This window comes from Populus trichocarpa, chromosome 14 (genome assembly GCF_000002775.5).
Source record: "Populus trichocarpa isolate Nisqually-1 chromosome 14, P.trichocarpa_v4.1, whole genome shotgun sequence".
Lineage (NCBI taxonomy): Eukaryota > Viridiplantae > Streptophyta > Magnoliopsida > Malpighiales > Salicaceae > Populus > Populus trichocarpa.
This window is the reverse complement of record NC_037298.2, coordinates 360,581-373,699: the sequence shown is the minus strand read 5'-3', so window position 1 is coordinate 373,699 and position 13,119 is coordinate 360,581. Positions and strand designations below refer to the sequence as shown.

The window sequence follows — 13,119 nt, the reverse complement described above, 5'->3', positions numbered from 1 at the left end:
TTGTGTTTCTATCCATGTAAGTTGATATCGGAGCCCAATGATCCTAATGGTTATTTGCTTCTTGTATGTTGGAATAACCATATGATTGAAAGAAGGTAGTAGACCAGGATATGCCCGTGTAGAAAATGATAAGAAGATTCCTCTCGATAAAGAGAGAAAATATATGTGGAGACAAGTTGCAAAACTAACTTGTCAGTTGGCTAATATGAGGAGCTTGAGTAATGATGAGAAGAGTGATGACGGATTCATGACTAATTTCAAAAACCCGTTTTGAAGACATGAGTAGAGAAAATAATTTCTTAATCAAGATAAATATGATGTTGAGACTGAAAGATGATTCTATTTCCTTTATAGATTGGAATAAACCATCAAATTTCGATGAGGATGATGCTAAAGGAGAAGATTTAAATGCAATTTTTTTTTTATAATGTCTATAAAAGGGGAACAAATATAGAAGTGATTCTTAAGGTGATTCTTAATGAAATACATTGCAAAGAATGTGCCTTACAGGTGCTTGAACAGAATTTTAAAATTGATAGGATCAAAGCTGATATTCTCATAGTTCAAATAAAATTTGTGAATTAGATTTTTAAATCTTCTACTCACTATAAGAATGGTTTCGTTAGTAGAAAAACTAAAACTATTGTTGACAGATAGAATGTTTTGTTTTTCTAGTTTGTTATATTCTTTTGCATCAACTAATTAGCTTGATTCAATTTAAACTTAAAATAAAATCGATTTGTTGTATCATACGTAAGCCAAAGACCATCTTTGGCTGAATCCTAGTTTATAACTCCATCATTCTGGTATTACTCAACACAACATGTTTTGCAAATAGTCTAGTCTTTTGCTTTGGGGTGGCTTTGCTTGAAATCCTAAGTGGCCAAGAGACTCACAACCTGCACAGGCTACGAAATGAGTATAGCTTATTTGAATAAGAGTCCGTTTATCTATTTTTTATTTTTATTTTTTTAAATACTTTTAAAACCAAAAACAAACTGTACCTAAGTATGTATGTCTTTTAGGTCAAGCTTAACTTCTCGTTTTCAAAACTTTGATGGCTGTGGTGCCTCTCTTGTCTATATCAATCATGTATAACTAGCATATCTGCCTGAATTTCCATGCAAACCAAGGAAATCACTTTCCTGCAGGCAAAGCCTTGCATAAGGGAGTCAAGGACTGATGAAATTGTGGAGCCTGGCATAAAGAGGGGGTAACATGCTGAGGCAATGTGGAGAGTGGCGGCGGCGGCACTAGCATTCTTGTCAACCTAAACAGCCCAAGCATAATGAAAACAGTAGTCTAACGTATAAATCAACCCCATAGATACTAATCAGGAAGAGCTAGCTGCTACAGAGCTCCGGCAAGTGAAATTCATCAAACACCTTGGGAGCAAAGAGGCAAGCAACCACGGAGATACAACAGAGGATTCAAAACCAAAAACATGAAAATCCTACATCAAAAGAACTGAAACCAACATCAAGAGACATAAACAGACCCACTACCACAAAATACAAACCAAAATAACAAGGAGCAGCCAGCAACTCTAGCCAGAGCAGACACAAAACCAATGCATGACAACAGGGATAAACTAAAGAATCATTTGGCATTGCTGTTGGGGTGGTGCCTTTTTTCTTAAGAGCATGCATCAAATTGATGTTTTTCTAGATAATTTACAAGTATCAAATTGATATTTTTTAGCAATTCTGACCGAATAAATAAATAAATAGGGCAAAATCCAAATCCATCAAGCAAAAAACACAAGCATTAGTCATAAAGCTTCAACCTTTTTCAACATTGGGTAGTCATTGAGTTGGAAATCATCGATCCTTAAGACGACAACCTAAGAGGAAACCAATAATTCCAACTTCAGCTTCATATTCAAAGCATTGATCACATCTTTATCAATATCTGAGCAGAATCTTCAGCGGTATCAACCCTAAGCTAATATCGAAGAAAATGAACAATAATCATACAAGAAACTGATAAATAACACCCAAAAAAAAAAATTAGTAGTTGATTATTACAGTAAGAGAAACCCAATGGGAAAAAAAAAACAGAGATCAAGCGGTGGTGGTAGTGGTGGAAGTGAAAAGAGAAGGATTTGAAGTGGCCGTGGAAACTTGGAGTTCGAGAAGCTGTAAACGACGCTCCAAAGTATCAAGCTTGAGATTGAGAGAAGACAATTTGGACTTGGTGGTGGACTCAAATTGGATGAGGAAATCGAAGAGACGACGGATGTTGAGAGATATGTGAGATATGAATTCTCTGTTCTCCCAATCTGCTTGTACTGCTATCCCTACGTTCACCGCGTTTGTTATCCCTCCTCCGCCTCCTCCTCCTCCGCCTGCTCTCGCCATTTCTTCTCTCTCTCTTTTTTTCTCCAGATCTGAATCTTATCGACATACCCGTCTCCAACTTATTATATATACGGTTATTCATTTGTTTTTTCAACTTTGTCCCTATAAGTTCACCAATGTTTCACTTCTACACTTATGATTTATCATTTTTCAATTTTTTTATATATATATATATATATATATATATATATATATATATATATATATATATATATATATATATTCTAGTAGCCTTCTACAGTTCTACATAGTTGACAGACCAGGCTTGGAAAAATGATTGGAGCATCGAATTAATTCTCTCATAGGTTATAGAGTCAATTATTTTTATTAAATATAGTGTTATTTTATTCTTAAATTATTTTTATTAAAGTTGATTTAGTTAAGATTGACTTAATTATATGATTAATCTAATCGAGCTAATTAGATTTTATTAGATCAATATTTTTTTTGGTTCAATTTAATACTTGATTCGAGTAAGATTATGAGTAATGAGTTTTTTTGATCAACCTATTAAATTGAGTTTATAAAATGTGATATTATAAAAGTTCCAGTGTTAAATAAATAATTTATTTTTAAAATTTAATTTATGAGTTTTTTTTGTTTTTTATTTTTACAACATAAGTGTGAACTCGAGAGAAAACAATGAGAGAAAAGTAAGAAAAACAATGAGAAAAAGAAGAAGAAAAATAGCTTTTTTGTTAGTTAGTTAATGGTAAGGGGGAAATTGAAACTTTCTGGAGAACTATAGGGGTTATATTAAAAAGTTTTAAACTATAGATATAAAAGTGAAACACTAATGAAACTATAAGGGCAAAATTATAGCTTACCCTTTGTTTATTTTTAATGCAGCTTTTTGCTGACTCCCTTTCCCATATCCAACCTAAAATGGGGTCAGTTTTTGTAATTGTGGCCTTTAATTCTCATTTCGTTCCTTAGGTTTAACTCCCTAATAAACACCAATCTTTTCTTTCTTTCAAGGCAAGCCCTCATTATTACATTTCATTTTTCTTTTCCTTTCAAGCTTCAATGTGTTGAGAGCTCAAACATGCAAGAATTTAAATTTAAATTTAAATTTAGTTATGGAGGACAAATTCATTGACTAGCACCTTCTTAAGTAGTTAAGTTTTTTCTTCCTGCTTGTTTATTATGAATTATTTATTTATTTAGGTAGTTTAGATAATTAAGATTTAACCATGTTTGTCACCAAAGATAGATAGAAGGAAGAGTAGACTGAATTAAATAAAAAAGAAAGAAAGAATAATGTGCTATCCATTTAGATGTTTAGTTAATAAGAGAGAGAGAATTGAAAAATCCCTTCATCGAGTCTTTATCCTTATTGTCAAAGGATAAATATTCCTAATAATTCCTTTATTTTTATTCATCCTTCTCCCAATTCCTCTCGAAAAACAGATGCAAGTTATTTTAAGGTTAGATTGCTCTCTGATCTTACTATCTACGTCCATTGCAACGTTCCATTTCATGAGCAAAAGCCATTAGAAAAAGGCAAAGAAAAGCAACCAAAAAATAAACATCACAAGAATCATCTTAAGAGGTGTTTGAAAGGAGAATCATTACTACTTGAATAGAATCATTTTCCAAGTTCATTGTGCAATAATGATCTATTGAATGAGATAAAAAGGGCTTGGACTTTGACAAGAATATCCCTCAGGAACCAGATATAGTTTTGCCACTCAATTTGAAGAAAGAACAGCAGCCCGGATACCATCTGGTATGAAAAATGCGACTTATGCAGAGGTTGTCACTGATAACAAGCCATTGTGCCTGAGCAGTGCCTCTGGCGAAGGTTCCCGCCCTCGGAACTCAACAAAAACCTGGACGTTTCAAAACAGGGAAAGTCAAGTTCAAGAAGATGGGAATAATTAGCAAGGAACGTTTGAACATCCTACTTGCTGGAATTATTAGCTTTCAAGTTTTTGGATGATGTGATTGAGCTAACAGTTATGTTTTTTTTTTTTCAGGCCAAAAACTTCAAAGGTTTATAGTTAAACTGGATAAACCAGCGCAAATGTAGGCCAAGAATTGAGGTTGTATCAAAAGGGCAGGATAGAATAAGAGAGCAAAACCACACAGAAGTTATCTTATTGACAGCTTGTGAAGAGAGGGAGCATAAGTAAATGAAATTCAGCAGGAAATATAGTTTTTACTATCGAACCTCTAGTGGCGCTTTTCCACCTCCAAGAGCAAGAATGGTTTCCCGGAACTTGTGCCCTGTTTCTTTAACAGCCTGTTGCATCACAGAGCTTCGTTATTCCAAGCTATACTTGCACCAAATGCAAATGTGAAAAAAGAAAAAAGACCTTGTTTTTTTAATAAATTGTTCATGTCAGTATTGGGTTCCTATTATCATAGTATAGCACTCATTATGACGTAACAAACTCCAACTAAAGGCATTGATATGGAAGAATTCTTGGAACTAGAGATACAATTTCAAACTTAAAGAGGCTAGGGATCCCATCTCAAATTCCACATGGAATTTTAATGTCAAAACCCATTTCATCAATATCCCCAGCCAAAAATCATTGCTATTTATCAGAAGGATCAATTATGATTTTGAGTTAGGATTCTTAGTCAACTCCTAGATCGATGAGATGAAATAGAGATATTATGATTGGTGAGCTCCAGGAAGGACCCGTCAGGGAGAGTTCAAACACTCCAATTAATCTTGACACAGATTACAACCCACCAAGAGAATGCATGAATGAATAATCAACTAGGTGCAATGTAGAAAGAGAATTTCTATAATCAATGCACACAAATCAAAGATGGAAAATTAAGAGTAAAAGATCAGTGGTAAGGCTGCAAAGGTCAGTTGGACAGCCCTTTATCCATACCTTGTGGTTATCCAATCCAGCATCCTCAAAGGCTGAGAAAGCATCAGCAGATAATACCTCAGCCCACTGCAAAAAGGAATTGCCTTTAAATATCATGCCATAGAGTGACAAAATGAGGAGAGGAAACAGAATATATATTGCAGTCAAACTTCCTCATTTTCTTTGTGTGTCAGAAACATGGAAGAAAACAGAGAATTGTGCAAGCTCAAGCCAGACTTTGGACCTATAGAAGGCTAAAATTCAAGTCACATATGGAGAGCCTACAAGACAATCATATAAAAGCCGAGGGAGAAAACTTCTAAGATATTCAATTTTCTTAACTAACAATGATTTGGACTACTATTAGCATAACTAACATTGCAACATTCTTTTCAACTTTAACTGCAGGTATTGTGTGCAAGTGTGCAAGTGTACAAGTATTTTGACACATACCTTGTAACTGTAGTATCCAGCTGCATAACCGCCTAATATTCACAAAAAGGTATAAAAATCAAGGGAATGTAAAAGGGGAAGGATGAAGCCAAGTAAAAAAACTGAGAAATCCAAATAAACATTACAGTCAAGCAAACCTGCAAAAATATGACTGAAACCGCAGAGGAATCTATCTTCTGGCAAAGGAGGGATCACTTGTGTCCTTTCAGAGACCCTTTGGTCAACATCATAGATAGACTCCAATGCACCTGGTATATATTTTGTATGCAACTCCAAATCTAAACTTGCAAATTTTATCTGAAAATAGAAAGCGAGTGAGCATGCATTCCGAAAACTAAACTATCCAAAATACGGTAAGCGTTTCTCAAACATAACATTTTCACTCGAAAATGTGGGAAATTAGAAACCATATATAATGTGATGAGAGGGGTCTATTTCCATGATCCTATCTTCTAAATCCACAAAAATGTTAAACGGGTTCCACGCAACCTTTTTTTAAAAAAAATTTAATAGACACCCTTTCTCTCTTTAAGTCCTGATATCAAGTTCTTTCCTCACCCCCATTTTATGCAAGGAGAAAGAGGAAAAAAGAAAGTCCATGGTGTTTCCCCTTACTGTGTCCGCCAGGAAATCCTAGTCACAGACTACACAAAAATCTTACAATAGAGACAATGGCACCAGGGAGAGGAACATAAAGAAAGCCAGGTTTTTTTTCTTTTACAAAAAAGCCAGTGGAAATTTCTCAATCTTTTGTTTGTTGAATTTTAAAAAGAAATTCAACAATGGCATGCTCAAGTTTTGAAGACCCAATGATTCACTTCCACTGTGTTTTTCTCAAGCTTCTGTATGGTTTTGTTGAAAGACAATACCGAGGTGATTTTAAGCTCAAAAAAGAACTTTGAACCTGCAAGATCTCAAGTTGCCGTTTCAAAGCCATTAGAATCTTTACAACTGAAATTTGTGACAATTAAGAAAGGAAAAGGAATGTGATTTGCCCTTATGCCGTGATGAAGCTGGTGAACAGTGAGTAGATCACCACAGTGGAGGTGAGGAATTTGACTTCTTGTAGAATTTGAATGGTGCCAGGAGAGAGGAAAAGAAGTTGCCTAAAAAAAATAATAAAAAAGGCACGCAGGTCCATTTATGGTTTTCTCATGGACTTAGAATATAAGGTGTAAAAATTGACCGTCCTTAATGTGATATACATGATAATTGTATAATGGTAACGGAAGTAAGTATCTCAACAATCTTGAAACTGGAAAAAGGAAATGAGACCTAACATAGAAAGAAAAATCTAGTAAGAAAGGCACTATCCTCAGATGACTACTGACAAAACAAAATGAAAGTAGCATATACAAAAACTTAAAGCCAAAAAATTGCAAAAGGAAAACAGTGGAAAAGCACCATTATAAACTAATTACCTGACGAAGACTAAAGGACCCTGCTCGAAAAGTCCTTGCAGCAAGAAGCTTCAAGTACACTTCTTCGGGGAGACTTTCCCCAGTTTCATAGTGCTTTGCAATGCCCATCAAAGTTTCCCTGCAGCAACACAAATAAATACATACACGTTGCGTAAATTTGTAATTGATACTATCTAAATAGATGAGATCCTTCAAGAACATTTACATAAATCCAAATCTCCATGATAGAACAAATGAGTAATTTATAAATAAAGTTACATCATAGCACTTGTCATTGGAAAACCACAATTCCAATGTCTTGCTATGTGAGTGAAGAGAAAGAAGCTATAAGAAACAAACCAGACTGCTGTAGCCAAGGAGCGTTTATCCATAGTAAGGAATGAAATAAAAAGGAAGCTTAAGAGCTATATTCATAATCATGAACCTTGTACTCACAGCAATTAATCCTTTTTCTTTCCACAAAGCTGTTTGAAAGAATTATACTACCAATGCTATGGAAGATCAATCTCCACTAAGGTTCACATTATGTTACCTGTGATAACACCAATTTTCCATGAACTGGGAGGGCAATTCAACAGCATCCCACTCTATACCCCGGATGCCAGCAACAAGACCCTCATCCTGCTTGGTTAGCATATGCTGGAGGGCGTGACCAAATTCATGGAATACAGTCTCAACCTGCAAAAATTGTCATCAACCCTCGTAACTAGGTTATATAATATATAAAACCACACCACTCACTGCAATATCCATTCCCATTAGTAAATTGCATGATATGCCTTTCTTTCTAAAACAGCACCTAACTTCCCTTTCCTAAGACACATAACTCCATAATAATCAACCAAATCAATGCAGTATAACGATATAAAATTCTTCATTCCATGAAAGCCAGGTATGTGATGGTTAGACATGTTTTCAATTTCATTTATGTGAAGGAAAATATACACATGTTGTTGCACCATTACACCGATATTTTGAGTTATTGTGTCTGAAACTTATGTAGGTCTGCAGAAAACAACCATGTCCCTGATCTAAAAATCAATGTTAACTTACCTCCCGAAATGTCATCAGGCTTGGTTTGTCCCCAACTGGCGGTGTTTGGTTGCACACCATGTGGGCAATAGGCAACCTTGGAGCAGTACCATTGGGTGACAAAACACGACTTCGAGAAACTACCTCACCCATCCATGCACCACCCCGTTTCTCAGATGGACGAGAATATGGATCAAAATAGAAGTATGCAATTGGACTGCCCAAGGAATCTTTGACGCAGTAGAATTTAACATCATTATTCCAAACCTATTACACAACAAATCGTTATTGATAGAGCTTAAAATAAATAAGCTCCTTCAAAAACAGAAAAGCAGTGTAAAATGAAGTTAATGAAATAAATCACCGGAGCAAGACCATCAGCTGGTTCAATATCAATTCCAAAAATTGTCTTTGCAAGGTTGAAAAGGCCATCCATAACCTTTGGCAATGAAAAAAATGGACGTAGTTCTTCCTGCAGAATATAAACCAAGAGATACAAAGCATTTTCAGACAGATATATATATTACAGAAAGAATAAGGCAAGCAGATGAAGCAAACAATAGAAGGTGAGACATTAGAGCATTGAAGATAATCATCTGCAACGCTTATCACACAAATGCTATGGCACTTACGGTCATAGAGTTGTAGGCGCTGCATCATGGTAGCAGCCATATTCTCCATTATGCAACAGGTTATAAGTATGTAGTAGTGGTCTTAAAGCCTGTTGAATGGCATTGTGTAACAACAATTGATGAAATTTAAAACTAGGTGCACAACATTAACACTCACACATCCATTCTTTAGTACCGTGAAGTGAAAGGAAAGAACTCGTTTAAAGACAGCAGGAATGGCAATCAAAGAAAAATAATTATATCTACATGGAGTTTCTTATCAATTATATCACTCTCTTCATTCTTCGACAACAAGAATTAAATCAGTTCCTAACCCACCTTTAACCATGATTAAGAGCATAAAAATCAGCATAAATATAAAAGCTAATGGACCTTTTACAAAACAAAATGTACTAAACCCACCCAATCAAAAACAAGCGTATATGTGTAGATGAGTAGCATACTAATAAACTATCATTGGAGGAACATGTCAATTTTATAGAGCCAGGTGAATTTGAGAGAAAATGCTTATAGAACAAACATAAATCATAGTTTGACATACCAAACCTGCGACACGCTTAAATCAAAACCATCCCACATTATAAGCACAGAGAGAGAGAGAGAGAGCCGACCTCATTGATATCATATTTTGACTCGCGCAGCCTCTCAGCCCAGAAGCCGGTATCCCAGTGAGTTAAATCATTTGCTTCCATTGCACCTTGATTTTTGGAGAAAATTTTAAGGTCTTCCATATCTACAAAGATCAAAGAAAGGATCTAGTTGTTAGATGTTGAAGCGGACAAAGAAACCATCATAATGATTTCAAGGTCTTCCGTATCTACAAAGAAATAATCTAGTTGTGAGAATCTGAAGAAGACAACGAAACAATCCAAACTGCTAAAAGAGATGAAGTGGGAAATTTTGAGAGGTTGAAAAGGGCAAGGTGTGCTGGAATATGCATTTTTTTTAAGAATATACTAACCCTGTAGTTTAGTTCAACCACAGATATCACAAACAGACAACAGCATACCAGAGCAATGTATGACATTTTAGTAAATGCAGATTTTTCATATTAAAAAGCTGCAAAGAAAATAAAAACACGACTTTTCAAGAGAAAAAGTCACAAACAAGCAAAACTCTTGACAAGCAAAGTTTCACTTAAACTTTAAAAGTATTGCAAAAAGGTGATGCCACTACAGTCCCGAGAAATATAATATGTTACCTTGAACAGCAGCATTCCAAGAAGCTGCGCGCAGCTTTTCTAGTAGCTCTTCTGCTTTCTCGACAGTAGCCATCTTGGTTGCCATGCTTACCTGTTATAAATAATTGAATCAGCATATCAAAAGTAGCTTTGAGCTTTAACATAATAATGAATCATACCTCAGTGTAGTTGTTGTAGCCAAGGAGCTTAGCCTTTTCAAGCCTAAGCTTCAATATTTCATCAATAATTGCTGTATTATTCAGATCACCACTTGAAGCTCGAGTTACATATGCACGGTAGATTTCTTCACGTAAACCACGATTTCTTGCATGTTGCATGACAGACATAAAACTTGGGGCATCCAATGTAATTATCCACGGTCCATTCTCAGCAGATGCATCTGTATGCCCCTGATATGATAATATATAATAGAAAACAGTTTATTAGACTTGATGAATGAAACCAACTTGCAGCGATTATGACATGCAGTACCTTAGATACTGCAGTCTGCGCAGCCAAACCAAGTGAGGTAGCAGGCAATCCTTCAATATCTTTCTTATCTGTTATGATTTTTTCAAACTTCTTTGTGGCGTCCAGTACGTTCTCCCCAAATTTTTGGGATAGTCTTTCCAGTTCCTGCAAATTAAACAGTTAATTGAGAAGCAAGCAATGAGCAATGCAAAACTAAGACATGCACTGAACGGTAGTTGTCATTTAACTTATGAGTGTTCTTGGTAGCATATGCACATAACCAAGTGTCCCAGGAAGGAATAGAAGACAGTTCTGTCTTTCAAACGAAAATTGTTAATATAAAAGCACCTGTTCAATTTTGTTGAACTGCTCTCTTTTATCATCATCAAGAGCAACACCATTAAGAACCCCTTCTTTTATTTGGGCTGTATTCATAAAAATATAAAAGCCATCAGGCATGTAAGATAGCTTAGGTGTAATCTCAAATGATCATGTCACAAGAATTAAATAGGAAGCATGGAAACTGCAAATGATATAGCATTTATTTGGTAAGTGATAACCCTAGCGCACGACAGAGTACATCTGGCTGGTAAGAAGTAATCTGAAATTTGTTGAAGAGTACATCTAGTAACTGATGGGGTTCAATGAAACCAGCATATCAACAGGATTTCATGAAATATGCAACCATTAAAAGCACTTTCCACATCCATTCAAGTCACAAATGACCAATATCAGTGGAAATAAATACGATTAACATGATTTTATAATTTTTTTTCCTCCCTCCTTCAATGTTTCAAGCTCATATCATTCTCAGCAATCAACGTAATCCTTGTATGACTATTCAGTGTACAGGTGCTTGCTGCCATAAAATTGCATCTGGTGGCCTTAGAGGTATAGAAACATCTCCTATCTATCAACAACTGCAAAGATAACACACACTCATTTCTTTTCTTCTCTGATAGGCATGCCCCCAAAGACCAAATAATCAAATAGTTAAAGTTGCATCATTTACAATGATCCAAATATGAAAACCAGATCATGCAACCCTGCCTTGGTGGATGGGGGCTAGTGATCAACTCATTTGATACAAGAAAAAGGCATCACAAAATCATGTACATGGATGCAGTCCAGGTGCAATGCAACTCCATCCAAACTTAACAAGAACATTGCTACAACATCCAAAACAATCCCTGCAAAGGACTCCTTTCCCTCTTTCAAGAAAAGATTATAAGGTAAGGCCTATTCTAGCGGTCCCAACCCCGCCAGTTTAATGCTGCTGACAGTAATCAAGAGTGATCCAGCAACTAAACTTGTTTATGGTCATGACACCATAAAAATTCAGCAAACCAACGAAACTGGTAGACTGAAGTCACAGGGTAACAAAACCAGACAGCTAGAGAAAAACAAAGAATTAGGTAAACGAAAAACATAAAAGCACACAATAATATTTCAGACAACAAGAGAAGTTTAAGATACTTACATTCCACTATACGTTTCCGAGCATCACTTAGTGATGGCCATTGAGGAGAATCTTGGATGGCCTTAAATGCATTATATATAAGTTTACTTTGTCCCAGCCTAAGCTGAAATTTCACCTTTTCGGGCTATAGACAAAAGCTAAAAGCTGTGAGCACAAAAGGGCAATGCAGCGCACAAATTCACAAGAAGGGCGATAAACAAATTAATGCAGAATTAAAACGAACTTTTAATCAAAGCGAAATTTTATCTCATATATTAGAATTCATGTGCATAGAGCATGAGAAGATAACAATTTACCTGAACTTCTTCGATAGCAGCGCGGAGTTCAGGTGAGTCTTTAACAGCCTTGAGATGATTTATCATACCCCAAACAACAGTCAACTGATCTGCAATCTTCTCCAATGGCTCTACCAATTTTGGCCATGATGGCTCCACTGTTCTCTCCAATTCCTCCAAATCACTCTCCTACAAAGCATCAGTAAGAACCATCACAGACCAAAAAGATCAAACTTTGATCAACCCATAAACTGGAACTAACAAAAGATTTCTACTTGGGAGCACAAAGACCAGAATACAAAAAGTTAGCAAGGAATAACTAAAGCAAACCCAGAAACGAAAACGTCAAGAACAAGAACATATAAAGACAAGAACATACGAGGTTCTTTAGGAGAGCACGAATCCCAGGTCGAACATGTTTGGCCTCAACAACATCAAAAGGAGGGAATTCAAAGTCTTGCAGTAAAGGATTGGCCTCATCAACAACAGGGTCCATTGAAATTGAAGAGTAGCAGTTAGAGATAGAGGGAGGGGTTGTTGCTGTTGTGGTTGATGATTTGTGAAGTGTTTGGAGACACAAGGAGAAGGACGAAGACCAGAGAGGGCAAGGATAAGATTTGGGAAAACGTTTGGGGGTAAAATGGGAATAAGGGAAGTGGTTGTTTGTGCGTTGGAGGAGCAGGATGGAGCGGGAGAGAGAGATACGTGAAGCCATGAGAAGGTTGATTATAAGGAGAACAGCTCCTACTGGATGTACTTTTCTAGTCTCTGCCATGTGTTGTATTGTGTGGAGAGTACAAATAGTTTTGTTGTTTTTATTTTCATTTTCCCTCTTGTGGCGTGTGGGCATACTTGTCTTGAGCCTAAGAAAATTATGTATATAGTAATAAAACTCGACCTGTCTGAAGCCTCCTATATGTCTTGGCTAAATTTCATTTCAAACTAGGTTTTTATCAAAATAATGTCTTTTGGATTTCTTTTTAA

General features: G+C 35.9%; 2 protein-coding genes across 2 annotated transcripts; both read right to left on the bottom strand.

Annotated features, from left to right (window-relative positions):
* Positions 1–1,747: 1,747 nt before the first annotated feature.
* LOC112324135 (protein BRICK 1) lies at positions 1,748–2,404 on the bottom strand. The gene has a single exon (XM_024585381.2). It carries the CDS (start codon positions 2,358–2,360, stop codon positions 2,064–2,066), a length of 297 nt encoding a protein of 98 aa, XP_024441149.1. The 5' UTR covers positions 2,361–2,404; the 3' UTR covers positions 1,748–2,063.
* Positions 2,405–3,905: 1,501 nt separating this feature from the next.
* On the bottom strand, positions 3,906–12,998 carry LOC18104774 (probable cytosolic oligopeptidase A). Its single transcript, XM_024585136.2, has 17 exons — positions 12,515–12,998; positions 12,157–12,324; positions 11,861–11,984; positions 10,729–10,805; positions 10,402–10,545; positions 10,089–10,319; positions 9,931–10,021; positions 9,341–9,462; positions 8,462–8,569; positions 8,119–8,364; positions 7,598–7,743; positions 7,066–7,183; positions 5,782–5,941; positions 5,645–5,676; positions 5,213–5,278; positions 4,534–4,605; positions 3,906–4,192 (listed from the first exon to the last, which is right to left on the bottom strand). The coding sequence occupies exons 1-17, from the start codon at positions 12,983–12,985 to the stop codon at positions 4,106–4,108; spliced, it is 2,463 nt and encodes an 820-aa protein (XP_024440904.2). The 5' UTR covers positions 12,986–12,998; the 3' UTR covers positions 3,906–4,105.
* Between the last annotated feature and the right edge of the window lie 121 nt (positions 12,999–13,119).